The sequence below is a fragment of the Mandrillus leucophaeus genome, unplaced genomic scaffold (genome assembly GCF_000951045.1).
Source record: "Mandrillus leucophaeus isolate KB7577 unplaced genomic scaffold, Mleu.le_1.0 Scaffold162, whole genome shotgun sequence".
Taxonomy (NCBI): Eukaryota; Metazoa; Chordata; class Mammalia; order Primates; family Cercopithecidae; genus Mandrillus; species Mandrillus leucophaeus.
In genome coordinates, this window is record NW_012101610.1 from 1,603,818 (window position 1) to 1,616,782 (window position 12,965).

A 12,965-nucleotide genomic window follows, 5' to 3' on the forward strand; every position below is an offset into this window, starting at 1 on the left:
GTAGAAGGCATAAAACACCACGGGCGCTTATTCAGACAGAATACATATTCAGTGGATTTATCTGGTCTCTACTTCTAAAATCATTAAAGAAATTTCAATCATGATGGCGCATAAGAACCTCATATTTGAACTTCACAAGAAAGCAAGGTTTTTTTCTTACCAATTGTATCCAAGATTTCAGAAACTGAAGAACATCAGTGATGCAATAGTGCGTGACTTATCACCAATCACACTAGGAAAAGGAGAGTTTTCAGAACGGAACCAGAATTCATTCGCAATATTAAAAAACCAACACTCAGTTTTTGCACATTGAAGCAATCTGACTTTTCTTTCTTTCTTTTTTTGAGACAGAGTCTCGCTTTTGTCCCCCAGGCTAGAGTGCAATGGCACAATCTCGGCTCACTGCAACCTCCACCTTCTGAGTTCAAGTGATTCTCCTGCCTCAGCCTCCTGAGTAGCTGGGATTATAGGCGCCCGCTACCACGCCCAGCTAATTTTTGTATTTTTAGTAGCGACGAGGTTTCACCATATTGGTCAGTTGGTCTCGATGGTCTCAGACTCCTGACCTCAGGTGATCCACCCACCTTGGCCACCCAAAGAATCTGACTTTTCAACCACTAGACTCGAATTTTGAAAGAAGAAACAGGCCGGGCGCAGTGACTCACACCTGTAATCCCAGCACATTGGGAGGCCGAGAAGGGCGGATCACTTGAGGCCAGGAGTTTGAGACCAGCTTGGCCAACATAGTGAGACACTGTCTCTACTAAAAATACAAAAAATAGCCAGGTGTGGTGGCACTCTGTTATTGTGTTACTGTCTTTTTGATTCTAGCCATGCTAGTGGATATGAAGTGGTATCTCATTGTGGTTTTGATTTGTATTTCCTTATGACTAGTGATGTTGAGCATCTTTTCGTGTTTATTGGCCATTGGTATATATTCTCTGGAGAGATGTCTACTCAAATCCTTTGCCAATTTTGTAAATAGGTCATTTGTACTTTTATTGTTGGGTTGTGAGAGTTCTTTATATATTATAAATATGAGACCTTTATCGAATGCCTGAACTTGCAAATATTTTTTCCTGTTCTGTGGGTTCTTGTTTCACTCACTTGATGATGTTCTTTGAAGCACAAAATGTGTTTTTAATTTGATGAAGTCCAATTTATCTATTTTGTTCCTTTTGTGGCTTTTGCTTTTTGTTATATAAACTGTTGCTTAATATAAGGTCATGAAAATTTACATCCATGTTTTCTTCTAATATTTTTATAGTTTTCACACTTTCATTTAGATATTTAAGTAATTTTGAGTTAATTTTTCGTATAAGATATCAAGTAAGGGTCTAACTTCATTCTTTTGCATGTGAATATCCAGTTGTTCCAGTATCGTTTGTTGAAAGGACTATTCTTTCCCCCATTAAATGGTCTTGGCACCCTTGTTGGAAATCAATTGACCATAAATGTGAGAGTTTATTTCTGGACTCTCAATTCTATTCCATTTATATACACATTTATCCTTATGCTAGTACTACTCAGTTTTGATTACTGCACTTTGTAGTAGGTTCTGAAATAGGGAAGGGTGAGTCCTCCAACTTGGTTCTTCTTTTTCAAGATTGTTTTGACTGTTTTGGGTCCTTTCGCATCTTCATACAAATTTTAGGACTGGTTTGTTAATTTCACACACACAAAAAAAAAAAACCCAGCCGAGATTTCGATAGGCATTGTGTTGAATCTGTAGATCAATGTGGGGAGTACTGCCATCTTAACAATATCAAGTCTTCCAGTCAATGAACACAGGATGTCTTTCCATTTGATTAGGTTTTATTTAATATCTTTCAATGATGTTTTATAGTTTTCAGCATGCAAGCCTTGCACTTCTTTTGTTAAATTTATTCCTAATATTTTATTCTTTTAGATGCCATTGCAAATGGAATTATTTTCTTAATTTCATTTTCAGATGGTTCATTGCTAAGTGTATAGAAATTCAGTTGTTTTTTGTATACTGACCTTGTATCCTGCAACCTTGTTTATTAGTTCTAATAGGTTGTTTTTAGTGAATCTTTACAATTTTCTATATATAAGGTCTTGTCATCTATGACTGGAAATATATTTACTTTTTTTGTTTCCAATCCAAATGCTTTTATTTATTTTTCTTGCCTAATTTTCCTGGCTAGAACCACCAGTACTATGTTAAATTGAAGTGGCAAGAGAGGACATTTTCCTCTTGTTCCTAATCTTGGGGGAAAATATTCAGTCTTTCACCATTAAATGTGATGTTAGCTTTGTGGTTTTCATAACTTTACCAGGTTGAGGAAATCCCCTTCTATTCCCAGTTTGTTAAGTGTTTTTGTCATGAAAACATTTTTATCAAATGCGTTTTCTATATCCATTGAGATGATCTCTGGTTTAAGTTCATTTTTAATTAAAGAAAATCATACTACATTCTCTTTATAAAAAAATGTGTTCAGTGTCGCCGGGTGCAGTGGCTCACGCCTGTAATCCCAGCACTTTGGGAGGCCGAGGTGGGTGGATCAGCTGAGGTCAGGAGTTTGAGACCAGCTTGGCCAACATGGTGAAACCCCCCGTCTCTACTAAAAATACAAAAATTAGCTGAATGTGGTGGCAGGCGCCTGTAATCCCACCTACTCGGGAGGCTGAGGCAGGACAATTGCTTGAACCTGGGAGGTGGAGGTTGCAGTGAGCTGAGATTACGCCACTGCACTCCAGCCTGGGTGACAAGAGCAAAACTCCATCTCAAAAAAAAAAAAAAAACAACAAAAACAAACAAAAAAGTGTTCAGTATACATAAGGCTAGAGTCTTCCTAGTTCTTTCCCAACCACCCCAAGGTACTCGCTGTTGTCAGATTGCTGTTTCTTTTAGCTAATTTCCTATCCGTGTGTGTGCATGTGCTCAAAATATACAATATGCTTTAACAAAAAATGGCATAATAGTGTCAAATTAAATTCGGCCTAAACATGCCTCCATGGATCATGAACTGCAATCTATGAGTACATTCTTGTAACAAGTAGCTGAGTCTCAGCCAATCACAGCAGACAAGCTTCAGTCGATTGCAGGCTGCCAACTGATGAGACCACGTCCATATAAGGCAATGCCAAGCTGTAACCAATCAAGCTGTTTCTGGATGTCATTTCCACTTTCTGTCTATAAATAAGGCCTGCCTAGGTTGCTGGGTAGAGCTCTCTGAACCTCTCTCCTGCTTCCGAGTGCTGCCCAATTCATGAATTGTTCTTTGCTCAAATAACTTCTGTGAAATTTGTCTAAAGTTTTTCTTTTAACAATGGATGTATGCTGTTTCCTCTCCCTGGAATGCCCTCTTGGTCCCAGCTGACATACCAGTGCCCACTTCCTCTTTAAGACTGAGGAAGTGCCTCTTTTCCGTGGTGCCTTCTAAGGTCATCCATACATCAGACATCTTTTCCTTCTAGTGATGACTCAAAATTGTTCCCCCTTTTGTAGCCCCCTTTGGTTATGATTTTAACAGGGGAGGTGTTTAGATTTGAACAGCCTGAATTTTCATACAGTATACACTGATAGCCCCCAAACATCTTTTTAGCTATAAACACATTTATAGCTATTGTGTGATGATGGTGCTACAGCCACAGTTAAATTTTGAGCCACTTTGACATCGTTTTATATGGCAGCATTTGTTGGTATGATAAGTGGAATTCAGCTGCTTTGTTGGTATGATAAGTGGAATTACAGACTGCTTTTCATACTGTGTTCATATCAGTAAGAATGAATCCCAAAGCTCCTTGTGTGTGGGAGGATGAGGGTGGCTGGAATCTTACCATGGAAGAATCAGGGATGAACAGTTCCCCTTTTACTGTTATTACTGGTTACATACTGGGCTTCTGGGTATGAGTTCATTTGAAATAAACAGCACACACCTGTTTCAAGGACGGGCTTAAAAATGACTATTTTATTGCACTTAGCTCTTACCTTTTCTTTATTGAGACAGAGTCTCACTCTGTCACCAAGCCTGGAATGCAGTGGCACAATCTTGGCTGACTGCAACCTCCACCTCCTAGGTTGAAGCTATTCTCCTGCCTTAGTCTCCTGAGTAGCTGGGATTACAGGCGTGCGCCACCATGCCAGGCTGATTTTTGTATTTTTAGTAGAGACAGGATTTCGCCATGTTGGCCAGGCTGGTTTCAAACTCCTGACCTCAAGTGATCCGCCTGCCTTGGCCTCCCAAAATGCTGGGATTACAGGTGTGAGCCACCACTCACAGTCTGCTCTTAACATTTCATAAAAGTAGAAAAGTAAAATTGCTGATTCTAGTGTAACAAGTATAAGTCTCACAAATCAAAGATGGAATTCCAGTAGCATCTGAACAGCAGGAATATTTTGCCTTGGTTAGACATCCCTGGATGTAAGCTAACCTTCTGGTGTTCAATGAAGAAAAAAGACCACATTTATAAAATATGTATGAAATAGTGAAAACCTACATTATAAAAAACTATGTCTAAATCACAGGGAATAATAGGGGTTTCTGTAACAGGGTTTTTTTTTTTTTTTTTTTTAACTCTTTGGGCACAGACTGCTCCTTTAATGTGCAAATATGTTATTTAACTTTCACACTTCCCTTTAGCCCTGGTTTCTGGAATGTACCATGCACAAAAGGAGTGGAATAACTGGACAATATTGACTCATACAGTAAGCTCTTGTGTTCAGGGACAGTTCCACTAATGGGCATGTAGCAAATATTTGTTGATTAATTGTAGCTTGTTAGGATTAATCCAACTTCTTAATTGATAGCTGTTTGCTGGTGTGTTTATCAGAGTCTCTTTTTCCTACACCAGCTGTGTATAGAGTATGAAAAGCTTTTGGTCTCTACGGAAATCACTGGGACCTTTCCCTCTGGCGGTGTTTGCCACGGCTGATGTTAAATGTAAGCTCATTCCACGATATATGATGCTCAGATATGGGGTAAGTCATCTTGCTACCTAGAATAGGAGCTTTATGGAAGCTTGTTAACACTGATACACTAATTGCCAAATAATTGGAGAGGTTGTATACTTTTTGGAATGAGATACACATGCTACTGTCATATGTATTTGGTGAGAACTTCTTACACTATATCCTTCCTGAAGGGCCACATGACAATATTATCAGGAATTTTATTTTATTTTATTTTATTTTTTTGAGACAGGGTCTTGCTTTGTCACCCAGGTTTGAGTACAGTGGCACAATCCTATCTCACTGCAGCCTTGACCCCTTTGGCTCAAGTGATCCTCCTGCCTCAGCCTCCCAAGTAGCTGGGATTACAGATGCCCACCACTGCACCTGGCTCATTTTTGTATGTTTTTGCAGAGACAGGGTCTCACTATGTTGCCCAGGCTGGTCTCTAACTCCTGCCTCAAGAGATCCTCCTTCCTTGTCCCTCCAAAGTGTTGAGATTACAGGCATGAGTCATCCTGCCCAGCCAGGATCAGGAGCTTTAAAAAAAGCTTACCTTTTCATCTAGAAATTCCACTTCTAGGGTTTTCCTATATAAATGACCAGATGAACGTGCAAAAATGACTGAACGAAGGTGTCTATTATAGCATTTATTACAATAATAAAAAATATTGTAAATAACTTCAAAGTCTCAAATAGAAAAATGGTTAAAAAAGACATGTTATAAAGGCAAAGGCTATTTTCTATGTTAAGTGTTTATATGTCACTATGTGAATTCAGATTTTTAAAGTTTGAAGTTTTATACCAAAATGTTAACAATAATTATCTTTTGGTGATGGAGCTATCAGTGACTCAAAAAATTTTTATTTCTTTTATCCGACTTACCTGAATTTTCTAATTTGTTTTCTAAAATGACAATGTAGTTTTCTCTGTATATATCAATACAGGCCAGTCAACCCAACTTTAAAAGGTGAAGAGAGTACTTTCAATAACTACAAAATAAGTTTTGGTAAAAATTACTTGTTTTTTTTTTTTTTTTGGAAACAGGGTGTATCTCTGTCTCCCAGGCTGGAGTGCAATGGCACAGTCTCCACTTACTGAAACCTCTGCCTCCTGGGCTCAAGCCATCCTCCCACCTCAGCCTCCCAAGAGCAGCTAGACTACAGATGTGCACCACACAGGCTAAGTTTTGTATTTTTTTTCTTTTTTTTCTTTTTGGCAGATATGAGGTTTCGTCATGTTGCCCAGGATGGTCTTGAACTCCTAGGTTCAAGTGATCCTCCCACGTTGGCCTCCCCAAAGTTCTGGGATTACAGCCATGAGCTACTATGCCCAGCCAGTTTCGGTCAAAATTCTAAATCACTCTTTAAGACCCATTTTACAGAGAATCCTATTTCTGAGGTCTGGATGTTAGCTATAATATCCTGTTCCTAACTCATCTAAGGTTTCCCCTGGACCCTCCTCCTCACAAAAGTTCCCTGTTAAATCAAATACCACAGTTGCATATGATTCTTACCAAATAGGCTCTCCAGAAGGATTGAATGTAGAGGGCCGCTTCCTCTTCTGTCAGCAGGAGGGAGAGTGGGATTGGCGGCCGTGGGCTGAAAAGCAATAAAATGGTCATATGCCCATGAGAATCCAGTCCTTCAGCCTTGGCGTTGCCTTTGACAACATAATGACCTCTCTGATTAAGTGCTTCATCCATCCCCTTTCTTAGCAGGCAACAGTGTCATTTTAGATAGAAAAGTATATGCTTGAGTTAGCGTTTATTATTTTAAAATCTGGGAAGGATTTTTTTTTTTAAAAAAACGGTGTAATCTTAAATCATTGTTAGCCTATTCTTCTTTTGAAGGACTCAGGCTGCTATACTTGCATTTTAGTCCTGAAGGTGCAACATACATGTTACTGACATGAGACTGTTTGGATACAATGCAAGAGACAGAGGAGCAGCTGCCTTTATGTACTGCAGTATGACCGAGACATAATAAAGAGCTCTTTCTCCAACTTTCCATTGAAATTAAGGACTATAGTTCATCTCTTTCCTGAAAAGAACACTGGAATTTATCTCTGATTAGTGTGCATTCCAGGTTAATGTGGTTTAAATTCAAGCACATTTTTAAGTTCTGTAACAACAGAAACATCAGGGGTTTGGTGTAGGTCTTGCTGCTCACCACACAGAATGCCAATCACTGAGCTGATGAGTATTACCAGGGAAGAAGACTCTAATCTTAATCAAGTGCTACAGTCAGGAGGAGATGGGATCAATCCTAAATCCACCTCCCAAATGGACAAAAACTAGGGGTTTATACAGCAGGGAAGAAATGTGACAATGTGTAAGGAAACAAGAACTACAGAGGAGCTAGGAAGCAATCATGATGAATGAGGGCTCTGGCATCTCATTGTCTAGATGTGGTGATCTGATGAGTATCAGTTCTTTGATACCGCCTTTTGTTTGTTTGTTTGTTTTTTTTTTTTTTTGAGAGGCCTGGGGTTCCTTCCCTGAGGAAGGAACTCAGATAAATTAAGTTTTAAGCTTTAAGACCGGAGGGGTCAATTTCTATGTTTATCCGAAAACAACAACAACAACAACAACAACAAAAACTATGGGACGACTGGGTTGGTTTCACTGCTTCATCTTAATAAGAAATAAAATATCTCAAGTGCTGGATCAGTTGATAGTGTCTGCTCTTGTGGGATTTTTCATATTATAGGATTTTTAAAAAAAATCAAAGATACCACATTAAAAAATTAAGACTACTCATTTTTTCCCCCCAAAAGTTTAACAGAGGCACTAACAGATGACAAGGACTTACAAATCTGTCTTAATTCAGGTTCTTTATGTTTCCCCCAAAGCAAAACATAGCTGCCTCTGAAAAGCAAAGGCCAAGACAGTTCAGATATAAAAGAAATAAACCCTCAAAGGACGTGGATCACATGGAGGCTGCTTCCAGTATAGCATCCCCAGAAATGACTTTGCAAGTAAGGGACTCCCAAGTGCCCTGGCCTCAAAACTATCCCAAATAACAGCTAGAGCTTACAGTAACTCATGGCACAGACAGGTTGACTAACCTACCCAAGGTCACACAGCTTGTAGGTGCCTAGCCAGGATCTGGGCCCAGACCTCTACAATCCCAAAGCCCAAGCATCCCTTACCATGGAGTGCTGACACACCAGGCCTCAACTGGGCAAACAAATGCAGATGCCTGGCCTGCCACAGACTGCAAAGCTAACTGGCAACGGTGCATGATTCTCCAGGACCCAAGGGTTTTATTTCCTTCCAAAAACTCTGACTTAAAGAAAGAAAAGAAAAGCTTGACGTAGTATATTTGTTTGAGTGAATGAATGCTCTTTTGAATTATTCCAGAACCAAAGAAATCAAAGCCACAAAGAACATAGAAGTTATCAGCACTATTTCTAGTGAGTGCAGAGCTGTTGCCTGGCTCTGGTTTTCTGGCTGGACAGGTCCTTTTTAAGAGACCAAGTAAAGGTGATTCTTCTATTTCTTTTTCTCTCCTTCCTTCCTTCCTTCCTGGGTCCCTTCCTTCCTTCCTTCCTTCCTTCTTCCCTCCCCTCCCCTCCCCTCCCCCCTCCTCTCCTCTCTTCTCTTTTCTTTTTCCAGTCTGACTCTATCCCCCAGGCTAGAGTACAGTGCCATGATCTTGGCTCACTGCAACCTCTGCCTCCTGGGTTCAAGCAATCCTCCTGCCTCAGCATCCTGAGAAGTGGGACTACAGGAGCTCGCCACAATACCCGGTTGATTTTTGTATTTTTGGGTAGAGATAGGGTTTCACTGTGTTGGCCAGGTTGGTCTCAAACTCCTGACCTCAGGTGATCTGCCCACCTCTGCCTCCCAAAGTGCTGGGATTACAGGCATGAGCCATCATGCGCAGTCTCTTTTACATTTTTTAAGTAAATTTTCTTAAAATTGTAGAGACAGGGTCTTGCTATGTGGTCTCCAACTCTTGGCCTCAAGCAATCCTCCCACCTCGGCCTCCCAAAGCACTGGGATTACAGGCATGAGCCACCAGCCCAGCCTGGGCTCCCTCTTTTCCACATTAAATGTCTCTCCTTATCCAATGTCCTGATTCTCTATATCTTAGTTCTGTGACACCAACAAATCACATCCCTGAAGTAATTTCCCTTCACTAGTTAAAATTCAACAGCTTCTAGAGAGACCTTGGTGTTTATAAGGAGACCTTGGTGTGTTGGCAGTGAATTCATGGGAATGATGCTCTAATGCATTCTCACTGGCTGATATTTACTGAGAACTTTCTGGATCCCCTCCCAGCAGCCTTGCTCCTCACGCTCCAGCCCTGCGGGCGTCACTGGTGGAGGGTCGTGACTGCAAGTTGTCTAGGTCCTTGGCGTTTTGAACAAAGAATTGTACAAAATGCCCAAGAAAGCAAAGAAAGAATGAAGCAACAAAACAACGAAAGCAGGGATTTATTGAAAATGAAAGTACGAAAGTACAAAAGTACACTCCACAGTGTGGGAGCGGGCCCAAACAGCGGCTCAAGGGCCCGGATACATAATTTCTTGGGTCCAAATACCCCCTAGAAGTTTCCCATTGGCCACTTCATGCTCACCTCATGTAAATGAAGTAAGTGGTAGCCAGCAATCAGTCTGATTGGTTGTAAAAAGCAGCCAACCAGAGGCTGAAGTGAAGTAACAAAATTATACTTCTATGCAAACAAAGACTCGGCCCGCAATCAGTCTGACTGGTTGTGGACAGCCAATTTCCCATCTGCTGCGCAGAAAATTTTGGGAGTTGAAAAGCGAGGAGCCTCTGGTCCTTTTGCTACTTAGGCATGGACAGTTAGGGTTTTCCTTTCAGTTTAGTCCTAGGATGTGAGACAGCCTTAGGTTCCCTGCCTCCAGGCCCTATTCTCCTGCCTCATTGGCCCTTGGCAGCTCCTCAAATGTGTGGTGCTTCTCCCACCTCAGGGCCTTTGCTAAGCTGCTTTCCTCTGCCTCCAGTATCCCCCTACTCCTAGCCAGAAGCACCCTGTACAGAGGTCCTTGTTGTTCTCTGCTCAAGGGCACCCAGCTGATCGGCCAGAGGGTGCTAAAACCCAGCACATGCTCTGCTCCTGGCTGTGTGGCCACATCTGCCCTAAGGTGAGGATACCTTTTCCTAATTTGCTCAAATGCACCTTGGGGCTGGTGCGAGGCCTGACACCTCTTTTTCTTGGTTCCCTCTTATTCCTGCTTCTGATCTCCATTCAAATGTTATTGAGGCAGGGCGCTGTGGCTCATGGGCCTGTAATCCCAGCACTTTGGAAGGCCGAGGACGGTGGATCACCTGAGGTCAGGAGTTCGAGACCAGTCCGGCCAACATGGTGAAACCCCATCTCTACTAAAAGTACAAAACTTAGCCAGCTGTGGTGGTGTGTGCCTTTAATCCCAGCTACTCGGGAAGGTGAGGCAAGACAATCGTTTGAACCTGGGAGGCAGAGGTTGCAGTGAGCCAAGATCGTGCCACTACACTCCAGCCTGGGCAACAGAGCAAGACTCCATCTCAAAAAGAAAAAAAAGTAATTGAAAAATGTCCTTTAATTACATCAGGGCCCAAGGAAGCTTCCTGTAATTTTCCTTCCTGGTCCTTGGCCTAATTTGGAGATAGAAGTTCTTGTAATTACCTAATCAATGCTTGAATCTTCTACTGGTCTGAAAGCTCCACAAGGGTAGACATGGGTCCTGTGTTTGCTCCTCTTGGTGTCCCTGGCATGTAGGACAATGTCTGGCACATAGTAGGCACACTCAACAAATACTTGTGGAATGGGTAGTTGCCTCTGTGCCCAGCTGTGTGTTAAGCACTTTCTACACGTGATTTTGTTAAATCCACATAACATGAAGAATGAGTTGTTATCCTTTGTTTAGAGTTGAAACAACTGAGGCATAGAGGGGTAAAGGGACTCTGTGTTCAAGGTCATTGAGCGTTTCCAGCTGAGAATGCAAACTGCCCAGGAAACAGTGGCCCAGAGAGAAGACAGGGCCAGCTCACAAGGTCAGTAGCATAGAAGTCAGGGTCTAGCAGCTGCTGAGTGTTAAGGAGAAGAAAACACAATCATTTGCTTCAAAGAAAAAAAAAAATGGGGGCAGGGAGGGTGGAGAATCATAGAAAACGCCCTCGTTGTTGAACTTTACAGTAATAACTTGGCAGATATTCATTTATCTGAACCTCCACAGGGAAATCCTATGTCAGGAAGGCTAAACAGAGTAGAATTTGTCACTTGTATTGGAGGGGAGATTTGATAGTGCCTTTCTGTTCAGCAGCAATTTTCCTGCTTTAAGTATGTTTTTCACAACTGATGTCATGAAATCCTCAAAGTAACAGTATTCCTGTTTCGGAATAGCAGCAGGAAAACAGAACTGCAAATCTCAGAACACAACGGGTGAGCCCAAACAAAGGGCTTTCACCAGTAATGAAACCCTGAACTGCTTTGCATCACAACGACATCTCCAAAAAGCAAAATGAGATTTCTAATAGGCCTTTAAGCAGTAATAAGAAGCCACCTTTAGTGACATCCCTGCTTTCATAGCTAGATAATGGGGCGCTGTCTAGCTCCCAAACCAAGAATAAGTATGAGAAAGCCATGGTAAATCAGGCCAAATAAAAAGGACTTACTCTTCGAAGAGTAGTCCTGGGAATTATCAATCATTTCGGCGGGCCAGCTTGAAGGGAGAGAAGCCACGCCAGGCCCTTTCCTCTCTCTTGGAATCAGTGCAACTGGCTTAAAGTCAAATAAAAATAAAGAGGCGACTGCTCATCACCAGGGAACTAGGGAGGGGAGAGATGAACACGTCAATCACAGAAGGAGGCAGCTGAGGCCTTAAAGTGCTTAAATCAGACATCCCAAAGCAGACGTTTTTGCACGTTCAGACGGGCACGACAGGACTGCTGGGTATGTTTCCAAGGAGAATTGTTTTATTAGTAATGCTCATTTGTCATGTCCTCCTCCTTTTTTCCTCAAATGTGAATACATTTGAACCGTAAGAATCAATGCTGGCCGGGCGCAGTGGCTCCCGCCTGTAATCCCAGTACTTTGGGAGGCCGAGGTGGGTGGATCACCTGAGGTCACGAGTTCCAGACCAGCCTGGCCAACATGGTGAAACTCCGTCTCTACTAAAAACACAAAAATCAGCCTGGCGTGGTGGTGGGCGCCTGTAACCCCAGCTACTCAGGAGGCTGAGGCAGGAGAATCGCTTGAACCCAGGAGGTGGAGGTTGCAGTGAGCCGAGATCGCACCACTGCACTCCAGTCTGTGTGAAACAGTGAGACTCTGTCACACACACACACACAAAAGAATAAATGCTATAATTCTGAGAAGGAACAAAAATTTATTTTTCTGATTGTGTTGTGTATATATAAATGTATGTGCACATGTGCGCGCGTATACATGCTTCTTTCCCCTTTTTCAGATGCAAAGTAAAAGCTCTGCAGGACATGAAGTACAGCATGCTAACAAAATACATAATAAGAAAATCTGAGACATTAGTCTTCATCAATTTCTTCATCCAATTCAAAGACAATTAAAGAGGTGCCATCAAAAATCACATTTAATCAGAATAAAGAAGAAAGGAAGAAAGCTTGCTTGAGATTGAAAATGAAATTTTGGAATCAAAATTCTATCCACTTTTCTTTCTCTCTTTCTCTTTTCTTTTTTTGACAGGGTCTTGCTCTGTCACCCAGGCTGCAGTGTAGTGGCATGATCATAGCTCACTGCAGCCTCAAATTCCTAGGCTCAAGCCATCCTCCCACCTCAGCCTCCTAAACAGCAGAGATTACAGATACTCACCACCATTCCCAGCTAATTTTTTTTTTTTTTTTTTTTGTATTTTTGTAGAGACAGCATCTCACTGTGTTGTCCAGGTTGGTCTCGAACTCCTGGGCTCAAGTGATCCTCCCACCTTGGCCTCCCAAAGTGCTGGATTACGGGCAGGAGCCACTGTGCCCATGCTCTCCATTTTTCTTTTCTCTCTCTCTTTTTTTTTTTTTTTTTTTTGAGACGGAGTCTCTGTTGCCCAGGCTGGAGTGCAATGGTACGAT

At 41.8% G+C, this 12,965-nt stretch overlaps 1 protein-coding gene across 4 annotated transcripts in view; it reads right to left on the bottom strand.

Annotated features, from left to right (window-relative positions):
- Positions 1–12,965, bottom strand: part of IQCK (IQ motif containing K) — a 148,761-nt gene that overhangs the window by 72,614 nt on the left and 63,182 nt on the right. Inside the window, exons 7-8 of one of the 4 annotated variants that reach the window (XM_011976071.1) lie at positions 6,410–6,516; positions 404–434 (exon numbers count right to left, since the gene is read on the bottom strand). In XM_011976071.1, the coding sequence (XP_011831461.1) occupies positions 404–434; positions 6,410–6,516 (138 nt within the window). Of the gene's footprint in view, positions 1–390; positions 435–6,409; positions 6,517–12,965 lie in introns of those variants that run through there. The other 3 variants (XM_011976072.1, XM_011976074.1, XM_011976073.1) reach the window with 3 other exon arrangements.